The sequence below is a fragment of the Trichechus manatus genome, unplaced genomic scaffold (assembly GCF_000243295.1).
Source record: "Trichechus manatus latirostris isolate Lorelei unplaced genomic scaffold, TriManLat1.0 scaffold00213, whole genome shotgun sequence".
NCBI lineage: Eukaryota > Metazoa > Chordata > Mammalia > Sirenia > Trichechidae > Trichechus > Trichechus manatus.
Window position 1 is genome coordinate 3,126,747 of NW_004444149.1, and position 15,642 is coordinate 3,142,388.

At 58.8% G+C, this 15,642-nt stretch overlaps 1 protein-coding gene across 1 annotated transcript in view; it reads left to right on the plus strand.

The window, feature by feature from the left end:
- DENND4B (DENN domain containing 4B) overlaps positions 1 to 12,240 on the plus strand; it is a 14,780-nt gene extending 2,540 nt beyond the window's left edge. Inside the window, exons 4-27 of the mRNA XM_004388589.2 lie at positions 280 to 449; positions 526 to 770; positions 1,165 to 1,231; positions 1,316 to 1,374; positions 1,554 to 1,698; positions 1,986 to 2,161; positions 2,325 to 2,425; positions 2,765 to 2,980; positions 3,491 to 3,636; positions 3,963 to 4,102; positions 4,213 to 4,339; positions 4,951 to 5,157; positions 5,495 to 5,623; positions 6,644 to 6,806; positions 7,133 to 7,300; positions 7,556 to 7,944; positions 8,058 to 8,180; positions 8,643 to 8,812; positions 8,898 to 9,039; positions 9,242 to 9,478; positions 10,014 to 10,131; positions 10,222 to 10,387; positions 10,472 to 10,536; positions 10,630 to 12,240. Coding sequence (XP_004388646.2) covers positions 280 to 449; positions 526 to 770; positions 1,165 to 1,231; positions 1,316 to 1,374; positions 1,554 to 1,698; positions 1,986 to 2,161; positions 2,325 to 2,425; positions 2,765 to 2,980; positions 3,491 to 3,636; positions 3,963 to 4,102; positions 4,213 to 4,339; positions 4,951 to 5,157; positions 5,495 to 5,623; positions 6,644 to 6,806; positions 7,133 to 7,300; positions 7,556 to 7,944; positions 8,058 to 8,180; positions 8,643 to 8,812; positions 8,898 to 9,039; positions 9,242 to 9,478; positions 10,014 to 10,131; positions 10,222 to 10,387; positions 10,472 to 10,536; positions 10,630 to 10,775 — 3,815 coding nt within the window. The 3' untranslated portion in view covers positions 10,776 to 12,240. The remainder of the gene's footprint in view (positions 1 to 279; positions 450 to 525; positions 771 to 1,164; positions 1,232 to 1,315; positions 1,375 to 1,553; positions 1,699 to 1,985; positions 2,162 to 2,324; positions 2,426 to 2,764; positions 2,981 to 3,490; positions 3,637 to 3,962; positions 4,103 to 4,212; positions 4,340 to 4,950; positions 5,158 to 5,494; positions 5,624 to 6,643; positions 6,807 to 7,132; positions 7,301 to 7,555; positions 7,945 to 8,057; positions 8,181 to 8,642; positions 8,813 to 8,897; positions 9,040 to 9,241; positions 9,479 to 10,013; positions 10,132 to 10,221; positions 10,388 to 10,471; positions 10,537 to 10,629) is intronic.
- Positions 12,241 to 15,642: the final 3,402 nt, after the last annotated feature.

Consider the following 15,642-nt stretch of genomic DNA (forward strand, 5'->3'; position numbering starts at 1 on the left):
TGCCTTTTGGGTGGCACAGTGGCCCATTTGTCCCATCCACCCCCTGACCCTCCACGTCCTTGTACTCCATGCCTTTTGGGTGGCACAGTTGCCCATTTGTCCCTTCCACCCCCTGACCCTCCACATCCCTGTACCTCGTACTTTTTGGGTGGCACCTTCAGCAGCCCCGGCACTCACGTCCCCTTTCCCACTGGCCCTTTTCTGGTATCCCCTGGTTTCTTCCCCTGGAGCCTGACAGACCCTCCTCCTTTGGGTACCCCTACTCTGCCGGGGGTGCAGAGCTGCTGGGCCGCTACCCGGAGGAGGACAATGACGCGTTCCCGCTGCCCGAGTCGGTGCCCGTCTTCTGCCTGCCCATGGGGGCCACCATTGAGTGCTGGCCCGCCCAGACCAAGTACCCCGTGCCCGTCTTCTCCACCTTTGTGCTCACGGGTGCAGCTGGTGATAAGGTGGGTGTCTGGAGCGTGGCTCGGGGCCCAGGCTACGCGGGGCCAGCCTGACCACCCTCTCTCTGCCCCCTGCCAGGTGTATGGTGCCGCCCTGCAGTTCTACGAGGCGTTCTCGAGGACCCGGCTGTCGGAGCGGCAGGCGCGGGCCCTGGGCCTGCTGAGCGCCGTCGAGCGGGGCCGGGCGCTGGGGGGCCGGGCGGTGCGCAGCCGTCGTGCCATCGCCGTCCTGTCCCGCTGGCCTGCCTTCCCCGCCTTCCGGGCCTTCCTCACCTTCCTTTACCGCTACTCCGTCTCAGGCCCCCACCGCCTGCCCTTGGAGGCGTGAGCAGGGCTCCCGGGGACTCTGGGAAGGGGTTGTAAGGGGGCCGGGAGGCCAGGAGAGATGGCAGAGATTAGGGTGGTTGTGGATGGAGGGGTGAGGAGCAGAGCTGCTGTGTGTGGCTGGACAGTTTATCCATTGCAAAAACGCCCCCGGCTGGAATCCAGTCGGCACTTTCCAGCTAAGTCCTGGCTTCAAGGGGCTGTATGTGCTCAGAGGGGAGCTCTTGGATTTGCGCGCAAGCTCTGTACAGTGGAGGCTCTGATGGCTGATGCGGGTCTGGAGGTGGGGTTCAGGGAGAGATTAGGTCCCTGAGGAAAAGTGAGAAAATGTGGGGGAGGTAGGACAGAGGTAGATGGGGGGTCTGCCTCTGACCCGTTTCCCTCCCTCCCCCAGGCACATCTCCCACTTCATCCACAACGTCCCCTTCCCTTCCCCACAGAGACCCCGAATCCTGGTGCAGGTGAGAGCTGAGGCTGGGCCGGGCTGGGTGGGAGGAGGGAGTTGGCCATTAGCATTCTGACCTGTGGTTCTTCTGCCCTCCTAGATGTCTCCCTATGACAACCTGCTCCTTTGTCAGCCTGTATCCTCACCCCTGCCCCTCAGGTATGTGTGCAGATTGTGGGGGGGCGGGGGGGTTGATGACCGAGGACATGATAGGGGCCGGGCTGGTGGGTGCAGCCGGTCTACACAGGCTGGGCCCAGGTGATGTCTGTGCCCTGCGCCTGGCGAAGGGGTCTCTCTAGTCTCCCGGTGACCCTGCCCCACCTTGGCACTGCCCACAGCGGTGCCAGCTTCCTACAGCTGCTGCAGAGCCTGGGCCCTGAGCTGGCTATCACGCTGCTGCTGGCTGTGCTCACGGAGCATAAGCTGCTAGTCCACTCCCTGCGGCCGGACCTGCTTACCAGCGTCTGTGAGGCCCTCGTCTCTGTGAGTGCCACCCTGCCCGCCCACCTTCCCCAGACCGTTCTTTCTGCGGCCCCCTCCCTTCCCTTCCTGGACCCTTCCCCTTTTCCTTCTTTGGGGAGGGTGCCGTTTCTCCGGGCACCACCTACAGGGACGGACATACAGCTTCCGCTGGGGGCTCTTCTTCGGAGGCTAGTCCCAGCAGCTTCTTCTAAGCAGGCGCACCACCCTGCCCTGGCCGGTGCCCACTCTCCTGCTCCCGCACTGCTGCCCCGAGCCCTGCTCACTGTTCCCACTCCCTGGTGCTTCAGATGACCTTCCCGCTGCACTGGCAGTGCCCCTACATTCCGCTGTGCCCGCTGGTGCTGGCAGACGTGCTGAGTGCCCCAGTGCCCTTCATTGTGGGCATCCACTCCAGCTACTTCGATCTGCACGACCCGCCTGCTGATGTCATCTGTGTCGACCTTGACACCAACACACTTTTCCAGTAAGAGGGCTGGCTCTCGCGCAGGGAACATCGGGAGGCATGAGGGCGCTGGCGCAGAGCGCTCCCTGCTCCACAGGAGCCAGGCCGAAAGTGGGGGAGACTGGCCAGGAGGTGGGCCGACTTCCAGCCTCCTCAGCCTTCCTTCCTCATGCTCCTGTTCTAGGACTGAGGAAAAGAAGCCCCTCTCCCCTCGGACCCTGCCCCGCAGGCCCTACAAGGTTCTGCTGGCCACGCTGACAAACTTGTACCAGCAGCTGGACCAGAGTGAGAAGCCTGCGTGGGGCTGGGAGGCTGGGACTCTCTGGGACCTTAAACCTCCAGTTAGGGGCCTTGGGGGAGCTAGACATCACTTGAGGTTAGAAGAATTAGGATTCAATTCGAATTTAAGCAAGGGGGAGGGGCGTGCAGTATTCCTGGAGCACGCTGGGAAGGCTGAGCTTGTCACTGGGGAGGCTTGAAGTGGTTACCTGGACTTAAGTTTTTAGCTGATACTGGTGAGGTCTGTCAAAGGCTAGAGATGGTGGGGCAGTGGCAGGGATGTCTGTGTGAGAGCAGGGTTGAGGAAAGCACTACCGTGCCAGCCCTGACTACTCCGGCCCCCAGCATATACTGGACCCGAGGAGGAGGCCTCCCTGGAATTCCTGCTGACAGACTACGAGGCGGTGTGCGGCCGCCGGGCCCGGCTGGAGCGCGAAGTCCAGGGTGCCTTCCTCCGCTTCATGGCCTGTCTGCTCAAGGGCTACCGGGACTTCCTGCGCCCACTCACCCAGGCCCCGTCTGAGGGGGCTCGAGATGTGGACAACCTCTTCTTCCTGCAGGGTAAAGAGGGCCCGTCTCTGCTTGGGGAGGGTCTCACTGGGAGGGAGGGGACACCTGGGAGGACTGGAGCCACACAGCTGCTTGTTCACTCAGCAGACACCGCTTTGAGCCAGACCCTTTGCTGGGCTTGGAGGGCGGAAGGGACAACAATGACCCAGCTGTGGCCTGCCCTCTGGGAACCCTGGGCTTGGGGTGGACAGAGACAGTGACGGGGGGTGAGCAGCCCTTGGAGACCCACCAGTCTGAGGCAGTGGGTGCAGACAGACAAAAGGGAGGGCTCCACGGGGCCATGGTGCCAGGGAGGCTGAGCTGGTCAGCTTGGTGTGGGGGGCAGATGAGCTAGAGGGGCCAGAGATGACGGCTTTGATGGCCTCGTGTCCTGTTAGGATCCTGAGTGGGCAGGGAGCCAGGGAAGGGGGTGGGGAAGAGTGTGCCTGGGGTGGGGACCCTGGGGTGGGGACCCTGGGGTGGGGACCCTGGTAACTTCTGTCCCATTCTCTTCCTTCTCAGGCTTCCTGAAGTCCCGGGAACGGTCCAGCCACAAGCTGTACTCTCAGCTGCTGCACACGCAGATGTTCTCGCAGTTCATCGAGGAGTGTTCTTTTGGCTCTGCTCGGCAAGCTGCCTTTGAATTCTTCGACTCCTATGTCGACAAGGTATTGGGCATTGTTCCTTCTCCAGGCACCCACTGGCCTCTGCCCTCTTCCCAGCTGTGTGTTGCCCCAGGGCCACCGCACAGCACAGATCCAGATCTCAGCAGGGAGGAGCTGGCGCCCTGGACTTGTCCAGCGCACAGCCCGTGCAGCCGTACGAGGCTGGCTTCCTACGGCTGCCGTACCATCGTCCCAGCTATGTCCCCAGGTCCCAGGGGGAGTCTGGGCACGTGTGCTCCTTCTCTGTGGATGTGCTCTCCCTAGGGGATGTCATCTTCTGGACACCCTGGGCCCTGCGCCACGCCCACTCTCTTACCACCCTGCTCCAGGTCCACCCAGAGCAGGAGAAGCCTGAGCTGACGCCCTTGGTGGAGCTGGAGGAGCTGTCGGGAAGTGAGCTCACCGTCTTCATCACCCCGCCTGAGGAGCCTCCAGTACCAGAGGGCAGCGACTCTCCTCCTCTGTACTGGTGAGAGCTGTTTGTCCCCTCACTTGTTCTGGGGCCCCAGGGGCTGGCCCAGCCCGGCATGTTTGGCCCCGTGCTGACCGCCCCTGATGTCGCCCCTCTCTGCCCCCCAGCTACGACGGGTTCCCGGAGCTACGGGCGGAGCTGTTTGAGTCTCCACAAGAACAAGCCGGCGCCCTGCCTGTGCCGGGCCCATCCCGCAGTGCCCCCAGCAGCCCCGCGCCTCGCCGTACCAAACAGGTAACCAGCAGGTGGGCGCCCCAGAGGGACCTGGCTCAGGCTGAGGGCTGCTGCTTCAGTTTCCTCGTCTGTAAAATGGGGATAATAATAGGACCCATCCCGCGAGGCTGTTAAACCACCAGTGGCCGTCAAGTTGATTCTGACTTGTGGCAATGCCACGTGTGTCAGAGTTGAATTGTGCTTCATAGGGTTTTCAATGGCTGATTTTTTTTTTTTCATAAGCAGATCACCAGGCCTTTCTTCTGAGGTGCCTCTGGGTGGACCTGAACCACCAACCTTTTGGTTAGCATTAACTGTTTGTACCACCCAGAGAGTCCGTAAGGTTGTTAGGGTTTAAATGTGCCTGGTGCATAAAACACATTGTGTAAACCCACTGCTGCGGTCGTCTTCCTCCTGCGAGCACTCTGGGATCTAGGGGCTGGCTGCCTCCTCCAGGGCACCTGTCCATGCTCAGGGGCTAGGCATCTCCGCCTGGGCTCCGGGGTGAAGGCCGTGATACCGCATCCCCCCTGCTTCCTCAGGGGCCTCCAGTGGGTATGGACCTCTCCCCACGCCATTTAAGCCCTGAGGCCTGGCATTGCACTCACCTGGTGCACCCCCTGCCCCACCAGGAGCTGAAGGTTGCGCAGCGGACGGCCCAGAAGTCAGCAGGCGTGCCCGAGCTGTGGGCCCGGTGCCTGCTGGGGCACTGCTACGGGCTGTGGTTCCTGTGTCTGCCAGCCTATGTGCGGGCGGCACCCTCCCGGGTGCGGGCGCTGCACACGGCCTGCCACGTGCTGCGCCAGATGGAGAGCCGCAAGGTGGTGCTGCCCGACGAGGTAGGCAGCCAGGTGCCCGCTCGCTGTGCCCACAGTGAGGCCTGTGCAGTTGGGGGGGGTGACAGGCTAGCTTGGTGGAAGCTGTGGGGTCGAGGCAGGCGGGGAGCGGTTCCGGGCGGATGCTCCACGGACATTCCCTCCAAGAATGAGCATGGTCAGGGCAGTGAAGCCCGCCGGGTGGCAGGTCAGCAGGTGGTCCTGAGGCAGCCTCCAGCACTGCCAAGGCCTGTCAAGTCTGAGAGCTGGGCGAGGGCGGGGGGGCTGGAAGAGGGTGTTAGCTGAGCCTGAGGGTTAGGGTCGGGGTGAGCACCCCCATCATCTGCCTCTCTCGGCCCAGGTGTGTTACCGGGTGCTGATGCAGCTCTGCTCCCACTACGGGCAGCCCGTGCTGTCTGTGCGGGTCATGCTGGAGATGCAGCGGGCGGGTATCGTGCCCAACACCATTACCTACGGCTACTATAACAAGGTACGGGACCCGGGACGGGGCCGGGGTGGCAGCCAGGTGCGCGTGTAGGGAGGATGCTGTTCCTTGACCCCTGCGGCCCCCATGGCTCCGTGGAGACCGAGCCCGGGCAGTTCAAATAGGTGCTGTAACGCGTCTGCACTGTGCTCAGGCACCGTTGTAAACACGTGCAGAGATCAAACCCGCTGCCCTCGCGTCTGGCTCACAGCAACCCTACCGGACAGAGCAGAACTGCCCCATGGGGTTTCCCAGGCTGTAATCTTTATGGAAGCAAGACTGCCACATCTTTCTTCCGAGGAGCTGCCGGTGGGTTCTAACTGCTGACCTTTTGGGTGGCAGCTGAGCACTTTAACCACTGTGCCACAAGAAAACCAAAAGAATCAACCCGTTGCCGTCGAGTCGATTCTGACTCACAGCGACCCTATAGGACAGAGTAGAACTGCCTCATGGGATTTCCAAGGAGCAGCTGGTGGATTTGAACTGCCGACCTTCTGGTTCGCAGCCGAGCTCTTAGCCACTGCATCACCAGGGGTTCCTTTAACTACGTGACGCTTTTTAATCATTTTATCCTCACAACAACCCCGTGGGGGGATGACTACTACCCCCATGTTAGAGATGAGGAGATAAAGTTGCAGAGAGGTCAGTAACTTGTCTGAGATCCCACACTGAGTAAGTCAGGGAGTGTGAGTTTGGGGGTGGGGGGTGGGATGGCAGCCTGTCCCCGGAATCACATCTCCCGAATGCAGTCTCTTAATCGTGACACTAAACTGGTTTCCATTTTTTAGATGAGGAAACTAGTGAGCAAACAGTGAAATCAGCCATACAGTTTATGAGTAGCAGAGTCTAGATACGAACTTTCTCCACGGCTTCTGGCTTCCTCTGGGCCCTTCCAGAGACATCTGCTGCCTGCCACCCTGTTCCCAGCCGAGCCCCTGGCGGGACAGTCCTAGGCAGGCTGTCTGGAGGTCATGCTGGGGGCAAGGTGTGGAAGTAGGCTGTCCTGACAGGCACTCTGTTTGGCAGGCTGTGCTGGAGAGCAAGTGGCCATCTGGCACACCGGGTGGGCGCCTGCGTTGGGCCAAGCTCCGGAATGTCGTCCTGGGGGCTGCTCAGTTTCGCCAGCCACTGAGGGAGAGGCAGCAGCAGCAGGAGGCGGCACAGCAAGAGGCAGGCAGCTCCCAGACAGGTGGGGAGGGGCGGGGAGACAGGGAGGGAGGGGCGGGGAGACAGGTGGGGAGGGGTCTGGGGAGACAGGTGGGGAGGGGCCAGGGACACAGGCTTGAGGACAGAGTAGCCAGGCTCAGGCTGGGAGAGCATGAGGAGCTGGGGCTGGCCTAGGGGCTGGCAGTGGGTGTTCTCGGAATGGATACACTATACCTGGCTAGTAACAAAGGGACAGAGTTCTCCCTGGGAGGGCCCCCACAAAGCCAGGTCCATCCAGGGAGCTCTGCTCTGGAATAGGGGGCCAGGTCCCTAGCTGACTGTCTCTGAACCCCTCTCTGGCATTCACAGATCCCCACCTGGAGCACCCCTCTCCCACCCGTCCCCTTCAGCGGCAGACTACCTGGGCTGGGCGCAGCCTGCGGGACCCCGCCTCCCCCACGGGGCGCCTGGTGAAGAGCAGCAGCCTGGGCAGTGCCCGAGGGGCACAGCCCACTGTGGAGGCCGGCGTGGCCCGCAGTGAGTGCCCTCGTCTGCGCCCCCTTAGTCAGCTTTCGTAACCACTTGCTCGTGAGAGGGCCGGCTGGAGGGTGGCCCTCCGTGGTGGGCACTGCGGACTCAGAACCTTGCCCAGAAGGTTGTCATGGGGGGGGGGCGGTGCTAGAGTTTGGGGGCGGTGCTAGAGTTTGTGCAGCCCGGAATTGTTTATTCAGGAAAGGGGCAGCTCATGGAGGGGCTCGGCTCTCTCATCCCTGATCCTTTCCTGCCCTGCAGTGATCGAGGCCTTGGGGGTCCTGGGACCTCGGGAGTCTCCTGTGCCCTGGCAGGATGGAAGCCTCTCAGACCTGAGCCTGACAGGGGAGGAGCCAGCACCGGGAGGCAGCCCAGGAGCCCTGCGCTCTGCCCTGAATACCCGGTCCACTGAGGCCCTGGAAGGGCTGAGTGGGCGGGCGTCCAAGGCTGCTGGGCGTCAGGATGAAGCAGGCACCCCCCGACGGGGGCTGGGGGCCCGCCTCCAACAGCTGCTCACTCCTTCCCGCCGCTCCCCAGCCTCCCGCACCCCGCCACCTGAGCTGCCCCCTGAGCTGCCTCCCCCAGCCCGCCACAGCCCTATGGACAGCCTTCTGCGCCCCCGGGAGCGCCCTGGATCTACTGCCTCCGAGGTAGCCAGGGAGGGGAGGGCCTGGATGTCTTTGCCCCAGGAGGCGGGCGCCCTGAGGGTGGGCAAGCAGCATCCTGAGGGGCTGGCTGACTGCGCCTTCTCTGGTAATGGCAGAGCTCAGCCTCTCTCGGCAGCGAATGGGACCTCTCAGAATCTTCTCTCAGCAGCCTGAGCCTTCGCCATTCCTCAGAGCGCCTCAGTGACACCGCTGGATCCTTCCAGCCGCCTTCCCTGGAAGTGAGGATCACCCCCCTCACACAGATGTGCGCTTGCGTGCGCATGCACGCACGCACACACACAGACACACACACAGACACACGCACACCCACGCACACCCACGTGCGCGCACACACACACCACACACACACACAGACATGCACACCCACGCGCGCGCACACACACGCACCCACGCACACACCCACGCGCGCACACACACCACACACACACACCACACACGCACACCCACGCACACACCCATGCGCGCACACACACACCACACACACACAGACACACGCACACACCCACACCCACACCCACCCACCCACACACACACACACACCCTGTCCAAGGAAGAGGGTGGAGAGGAGGTGGAAGGAGCTGGCTGGGGATGTGGAGGTGGGAGGGGTCAGGGAAGATGCACAGGCTCCAGGGTGCTGGGGGCCGAGCAGGGCCTACCGCTTGGGGTCTTCCCGCCTACAGATTTTGCTGTCTAGCTGCTCCCTGTGCCGCGTCTGTGACTCGCTGGTGTACGATGAGGAGATCATGGCTGGCTGGGCACCTGATGACTCCAATCTCAACACAACCTGCCCCTTCTGCGCCTGCCCCTTTGTGCCCCTGCTCAGTGTCCAGACCCTTGATTCCCGCCCCAGGTGCCCAAGGCAGGGCCCGTGCTGTGGGTGGGACAGGAAAATGGAGGTCGGAGAGCCGACCCCTTCTCCTTTCCCACCCCCGCAGTGCCCCCAGCCCCAAGCCTGCCCCTGCTGGTGCCAGTGGCAGCAAAGATGCTCCCGTTCCCGGTGGCCCTGGCCCTGTGCTCAGCGACCGCAGGCTCTGCCTTGCCCTGGATGAGCCCCAGCTCTGCAATGGGCATGTGGGGGTAAGGGCTGGGCCCAAGGGCCATGAGGAACGCGGGTGCAGCACCCTGTGGGGGAGACCCAGCGCCACTGGGGAGAGATGGGCATTGAGGGCAAGGGGCACCCCAGAAGCTGTCAGACATAATGGCTCAGCGGGAGGCAAGGCTCTGGGGCTGGAGCCATGGTACCTGCCCTCCACGGTCAGCTCCATCTCCCTCCCGACAGGGTCCCTCTCGGCGGGTCGAGGGTGGGGCATGGGCGTACCTCAGCCCCCTGGTGCTGCGTAAGGAGCTGGAGTCGCTGGTAGAGAACGAGGGCAGTGAGGTGCTGGCCTTACCTGAACTGCCCACTACCCACCCCATCATCTTCTGGAATCTTCTGTGGTATTTCCAGCGGCTGCGCCTGCCCAGTATTCTGCCAGGCCTGGTGTTGGCCTCCTGTGGTGGGCCGCTGCCTCCCCAGGTTTGTGCCCTCATGGGGACCCTGCTTCCTGAGTGCTCCCCTCCTCATCCCCCAGCACTTGGTCCTCAGGTGTCCCATGTCCTCCACACAGAAAGAGCACAGGCTTTGGAGTCTGTGGTACTTGGTTTGACGCCTGGCGCTTTCACTTGCCCTCGGTTTCATGCTGAGCCTCAGCTTTCTCATCTGTAAAATGGGGGCACAAGCACCCACCTCACAGGGCTGCTGGTAGGACACCTTGCGTAGTGGCTCTACCTAGACGATGATCAGCATTCGCTTATTAAGCCCCTCCGTCAACATCTACTGAGCGCCTGGTAGGCTGCAGGCGCAGTGTTTAGACACCAGAGATGGAGCAGAACAAAGTCCACGCTCTCCAAGAGCTGACGTTCTGACGGGGGGGCGGGATGAGCGTTCCTTTCCTTCTCTCTGACTGTGCCCTGTAATGCTCCTCTGTCTCTGGGAACACCACTTGTGCATCTCCTGTCCCCGTCTCCCGTCCCATGAGTCTCACTGTCTCCTCTCTCTTGTCTGCCCCCAGGCCCCACCTCCCTGGCTAAACCCTGACCCAGCCTCCGTGCAGGTGCGGCTGCTGTGGGATGTCCTGACCCCTGACCCCGGCAGCTGCCCGCCTCTCTACGTGCTCTGGAGGGTCCACAGTGAGTCTGGGATTTGGCCTCGGGCCGGGGTGGAGGGTCCCACGCCCGGAGGGCTCCACGATCCTGGCCCCCTTCCTCCCTTTCACTCAGGCCAGATCCCCCAGCGGGTGGTATGGCCAGGCCCAGTACCTGCGTCCCTTAGCATGGCGTTGCTGGAGTCGGTGCTGCGCCACGTCGGACTCAATGAGGTGCACAAGGCAGTGGGGCTCCTGCTGGACACACTAGGGCCCCCGCCCACTGGCCTGCACCTGCAGAGGTAGGCTGCTGTCCTCTGGGAGGTCCCTCGCCTGTCCCAAGCTCCACACGCCCTCTCCCTCACTCACCCCCGTTTCTGCTCCAGAGGCATCTACCGAGAGATCTTGTTCCTGACAATGGCTGCCCTGGGCAAGGACCACGTGGACATAGGTGACAGAGCAGGCGGGGTTGAGGACTTTAGGGACCTGGGTCCAGGATGGGAGACTGGGGTCCTAATGCATTGGCCTCCACTCTCTTCCCTAGCCGCCTTCGACAAGAAGTACAAGTCTGCCTTTAACAAGCTGGCCAGCAGCTTGGGCAAGGAGGAGCTGAGGCAGCGGCGGGCGCAGATGCCCAGCCCCAAGGCCATTGACTGCCGCAAATGTTTTGGAGCACCTCTGGAATGCTAGGGACCCTCAGCTTCCTGCTCTAGCCTTGGGGTGGGGTGGGGAAGAAAGGATTCTAGCGACAACCTGCTTCCCTGCTCCCCTCATAGAGGAGCTGGGAACAGGCTGGCAAGCGTGCCTAGCCATAGGCTCCAAGTTGGGCAGCAGGAAGAGGGACCCACTGTTACCCAAAGTCCCCGTTCCCTTATCTCTGACCTGCCCGATTTGCTCATGCTGATGCTGGGGGAAGCCTGGAGGGAGTTGGCACAGCTCTGTTTCTCCCCTGTCCTCTACCAGGAACCCACCTTCCTCTACCCCTGCCCAGGGTACCCACAGATCTGCACTGCCCTGGTCATTTTAGAAGTTTTTGTTTTAAAAAACAACTGGAGAGATACAGAGCTGTTGAGCCTTTGCCCCGAATACGGGGGAGGGATTCCTCATGATAACGGCCCCTCTTCCCTGGCACTGCTGAAGGAGCCCAAGGCACCCTATGCCTTCCTACCTTAGTGTTTGTATTTTATTTTAAGTTATTTATTCCGGAGCCACAGCCTCCTTGCTTATGAGGTTCTCACGGAGGGGGAGCAAGAGAAGGGAAACGGGGCACCATGGTCTGGGTCTGGTGGTTTACAGCTCCTGGAAGGTCAGGTGATGGGAAATGGAGAAGTCCCAACCCCCCTTCGGGAGAACTGGTGCCCCCTCCAGTCCTAATCCTTGTCCACTCCTCCTTGGGGTATGCCTCACCTACCCAGGACCCTGACTTGTGCAATAAGGATTGTTCCTTGCGAAGTTTTGTTAGATGTAAATATAGTAAAATCTGCTTCTGTCTTTTTCCTGCTGCCTCTTATTCCATGGGACTGGGATAAGGGAGGGGACACCTCTTTGCCCCACTGCACATCCTCCTTTCCACCCTCAGGCATACCCCACTTTCCCACCCAGGTCTGGAACTGGCCCCTTGGGGCACAGGGAGTTCTCGGGGCAGGAGAGGGGTGAATCCTGCGCTGGCTATGGTGGTGCCAGTCTGTGTGGCACTTCCGGCCCTCCCACACAATCACCCCCTTGTCCCTCATCTGTGCCCACACAAAGCCTCCATTCTCTGGGGGACTTGAGCTCATCTCTGCCTTCTTTCCCCCAGCCTCCCCTCCAGCTTCTCCAGTACCTCCACAGGGCTGACAACCCTCTCCCGGGTAGTCGGTGCTGGCAGACCTGGCGCATGCCCGGGGCCCTGGCGGTCATCCTCAGCCGCCTTAGTTATTTTAGCTGCAGGCAGTGCTCCTCCACCTAGGGTCTCAGCCTGGGAACAGCTGCAGGGAAATGGGGGCAAAGATGAAGGGGCTTGCTGCATCTGGGCATCATTTTCCTAATCGCTCTGGCCCGCTGGAATTTCTCCTTCCTCTCTCTGTCCTGTGTAATGAAACAAACACAGGAAACACCTCCTACCAGAGCTGCAAAACCAATTACCAAAGGGAACTCGCCAGCGAAACAGAAGTGCCTTGGGGGAGCCGGGTGGGAGTGTCAATAGAGGAAATAACTTATGTGAGCCTCAAGGGCAGAACTGGGGCGGGGGAGCGGGATCAGTGGGGGAAGAGAGGTACCGCTTCTGAACACTGCTGGGGGAACTTCAAGCCAGAGGACTCTTCCCCATCCAGTGTTGAGCATGGGAGGATGCTTGTCTCGTGTCCTAGAGGATCTGCAGAGGAGGGAAGCAGGGGCTTAGGAAATGCCATCTGTCTTGCCAGGGACTAGGAGATGCCTTCCCCAGAGGGGAACCCTTATGTCCCCCAGGTTCTGATAAGACCCCACTCCCCAGAATCAACCTCTTTCTGTATTATCCCCAAAGACCTTTTGAAAGAGAGCACTTGCCTTCCTAAAATCACGTTTCTGTAGAGTTCACTGTGCCCAACACTGTGCTGAAGCATCGGAAACTACCGAGAGAGTTTAGGGCTTAGTCCCACCTGAACAGAGGATATCATCTTACTGGTCTAGAGTACCCCTGGTTCACAAAGAATAATGATAATCACCCTGCCTCCCAGCTTATGCTTCTCATTTCTCGGCTTCCTTCTGGAGCGCTGCAGTCAGGTGGGTAGAGCTCCAAAATTCTTTAATCATGATAAAACAAAAAAACCCACGGCTGCCAAGTTCATTCCAACTGATAGCAACCCTACAGGACAGAGTAGAACCGCGCCATGGGGTTTCCAAGGCTGTAATCTTTACAGAAGCAGACTGCCACATCTTTCTCCCAGGGAGCAGCTGGTGGGTTCAAACCACTGACCTTTTCGGTTAGCAGCCAAGCGCTTAACCACTGTGCCACCAGAGGTCCTTTAACCATGATGGTATCTGGAAATTCCAAGAGCGAAGTGTAGGCATCTCTCTGTCCTGTGGCCTCAGGAGCTGTAGGAGAAGGATATGCCAAATTAACTCAGCCCAATTTCTCTTCCCAGACTTCAGCATGTATACGCTTGCATCTGACAAATTTGAGTCAAATCTTGTTCGTCAGTTACTAACACTATGATATCAGACAAGTTACTTAACTGCTCTGCCTCAGTTCTTTCTCATTGGCAAACTGGGGGGTCATTTAAAGATTACGTTATATAACTCCTGTGAAGTGCTAAGCACACTCCATAAATGTTAACTTCAAAAAGCAAAGAGTCAGTATTAGACAAAGGTCATGTCCGTGACAATACTGGCTTCACTTGTCTTCCTTAGAGCCGCATCAATCCATAGCCTCCATGGCCTAATTTACATTTTGTTGAAAGAGGCACTTGCTCAGGCCTCACCGGTATTTTCCTCAGGTTGGTCTCTTTCACCACGGTTATCTCAGGTCTCCTAGCGGCCCTAGAATAGTCTTTCAGACAGCAGAGAACTCACTGGACTGATGATGGGCCAAGTAGTAGGTTAGGGAAAGAGGAATGAACGCCCCATGCAAGCAAAGATTTTGTCTCATGCACTGCTGTATGCCCAGCACACGGAAGAGTGCCAGATAACATAATAGGTGCTCTATAATGTGTGTTCCCAGACTGAGAGGAGTCGGTGGAAGTATGAAAACGATGGGATTAGCAGAGAAGTAATTTTCAGTGCAGAACAAGACAAGTATCATGGATACAATACCAACAGAAGCTAGATTTGGAGCTAAAAGGATGAAATTGATGGACAAGTGAAGAAAATTCTCATAATACTTACTATTTATTACGTCTACCGGGTACTGTATCATTAGCACTGCTCTGAGCATTTTAAATGTACTATTTTATAAATCCTCACAATTACCCTATGAGCTAGGTACTATTATTCCCAATTTATGGAAGGGCATAGAGAATAGAGGTTAAGTATTAAGTAACTTGCCTCCAAATCCCACAACTGGTAAGAGGTAGAACCAATATTCAAACCCAGGTAGTCTGACTCCAGAGACCATGTTCTTTCCGTCGGCACTATACTAGAATGGAAACAGAAGGTTTTCACCCACTTCAAGTAAGAACTGGCGTGTGTCTGTGTGTGTTCTGTCTACCTATGTCTTTATGTGGCCATGTTCTCCCTAACCTTTCATTTCCATGGCACAGTATGACTTCTAAATGATTTGAGAAACATCTTCTAGTGCCTCTGGAACCAATTATTTCTGGGTTCTAACCACTGGTTGGTCACTGACTAGCTACCGGACCTTTGGCAAGTCACTTAAACTCCCTGAGCCTGTTTCCTAATTTACTTGGAAATTTCAGCTCTCCCACTTAACATGGGTAACTGCGGGCAAGTGATTTCACCTGTGCCTTATTTTCCTCATCTGCAAAATGGGATAACAGTACTTATTCCACAGCCTGATGAGGAATAAATGAATTAATCCATGTAAACCTTTTAGCACAGTGCCTGGCACATAGCCTCTTTCCCAGACCGTTAGCTACTATTATTCCCTCAACACAACACAGAGTAGCTCTGTGATACTTGGTTCCTATCTTCAACGTGCTCAATAACAATACCTTGTGGTAAATGCTCGAGAAACGTCAAGCGTTTAGGCTGACCTGTTTCGGGGAAGTAGGGAGACTAGCAAGAGGAGTTGGGTCTCGGGTAGATTAGGTGGCTTCGGCAGTGGGGAAGGCTGTTTCTCTCCCTTTGAACCTAACCAGACCAGGAGATCCTGAGAGAAGGGCTGCGAGGCCTCTGCACAGCATAATTCCTCATTAATTTGTGTAGCTGCCTTTTTTTTTTTTTCCTGTGGTCGTGCTTGAGTCACGACAGGACCGAGCAGAGGGACGGAGCCCAGGAAGCTCAAGCCCTTTGGCAGACAGAGACAGGCCACGCCCCAATTAGACAGCTAGGCCCAAGAGCCTAAAGGTAGTCCTATCGTGAAATTCTTGGATTCTGTCGCGATGAAACACCACGCATCGCAGAACTCAACGCAGTTCGCCAGACCCCATCTTTAGAATTGGAAGAAAGAGAGCGACCCCCAGGGGAATCCCGGTTTTGGGAGACTGGGGTACGGCGGCTGCCTGGGGACCAAAACGTCTCTAAGGTAAAGTTGCAGCCTGAAGCGATTTTTTGACCCCCGACACTTAATGGGCTGCTGAAGACCCGGATGTGTCTGGGACTGGCCGAAGTACCCATTAACGCGCCCCCGCTAGACCATCCCCCCTTCTGCGTTTTGGATTGGGTGGTAAGTACGCCAATCATCACTTCTTCAACCACTCACTCTCCAAGGGTGGGATGTAGTCTCGGCATCCCTTCTTCCATTGGTATAGCTGAGAAGAAGAGGGCGGGGAGGCCGGCTTAGGTCGCCCAATGGGCGTCGTGGCGTGTGGGGAAGGCGGAGCCGAGGCGCTTGGCAGCTGCCCAATCAGCGTCCTTGTTTGTGTGGTGCCGCCGCCGCCGGTGCAGCCGCCGCCGCCGCCGCTGCCCCCGTCTGTACCGC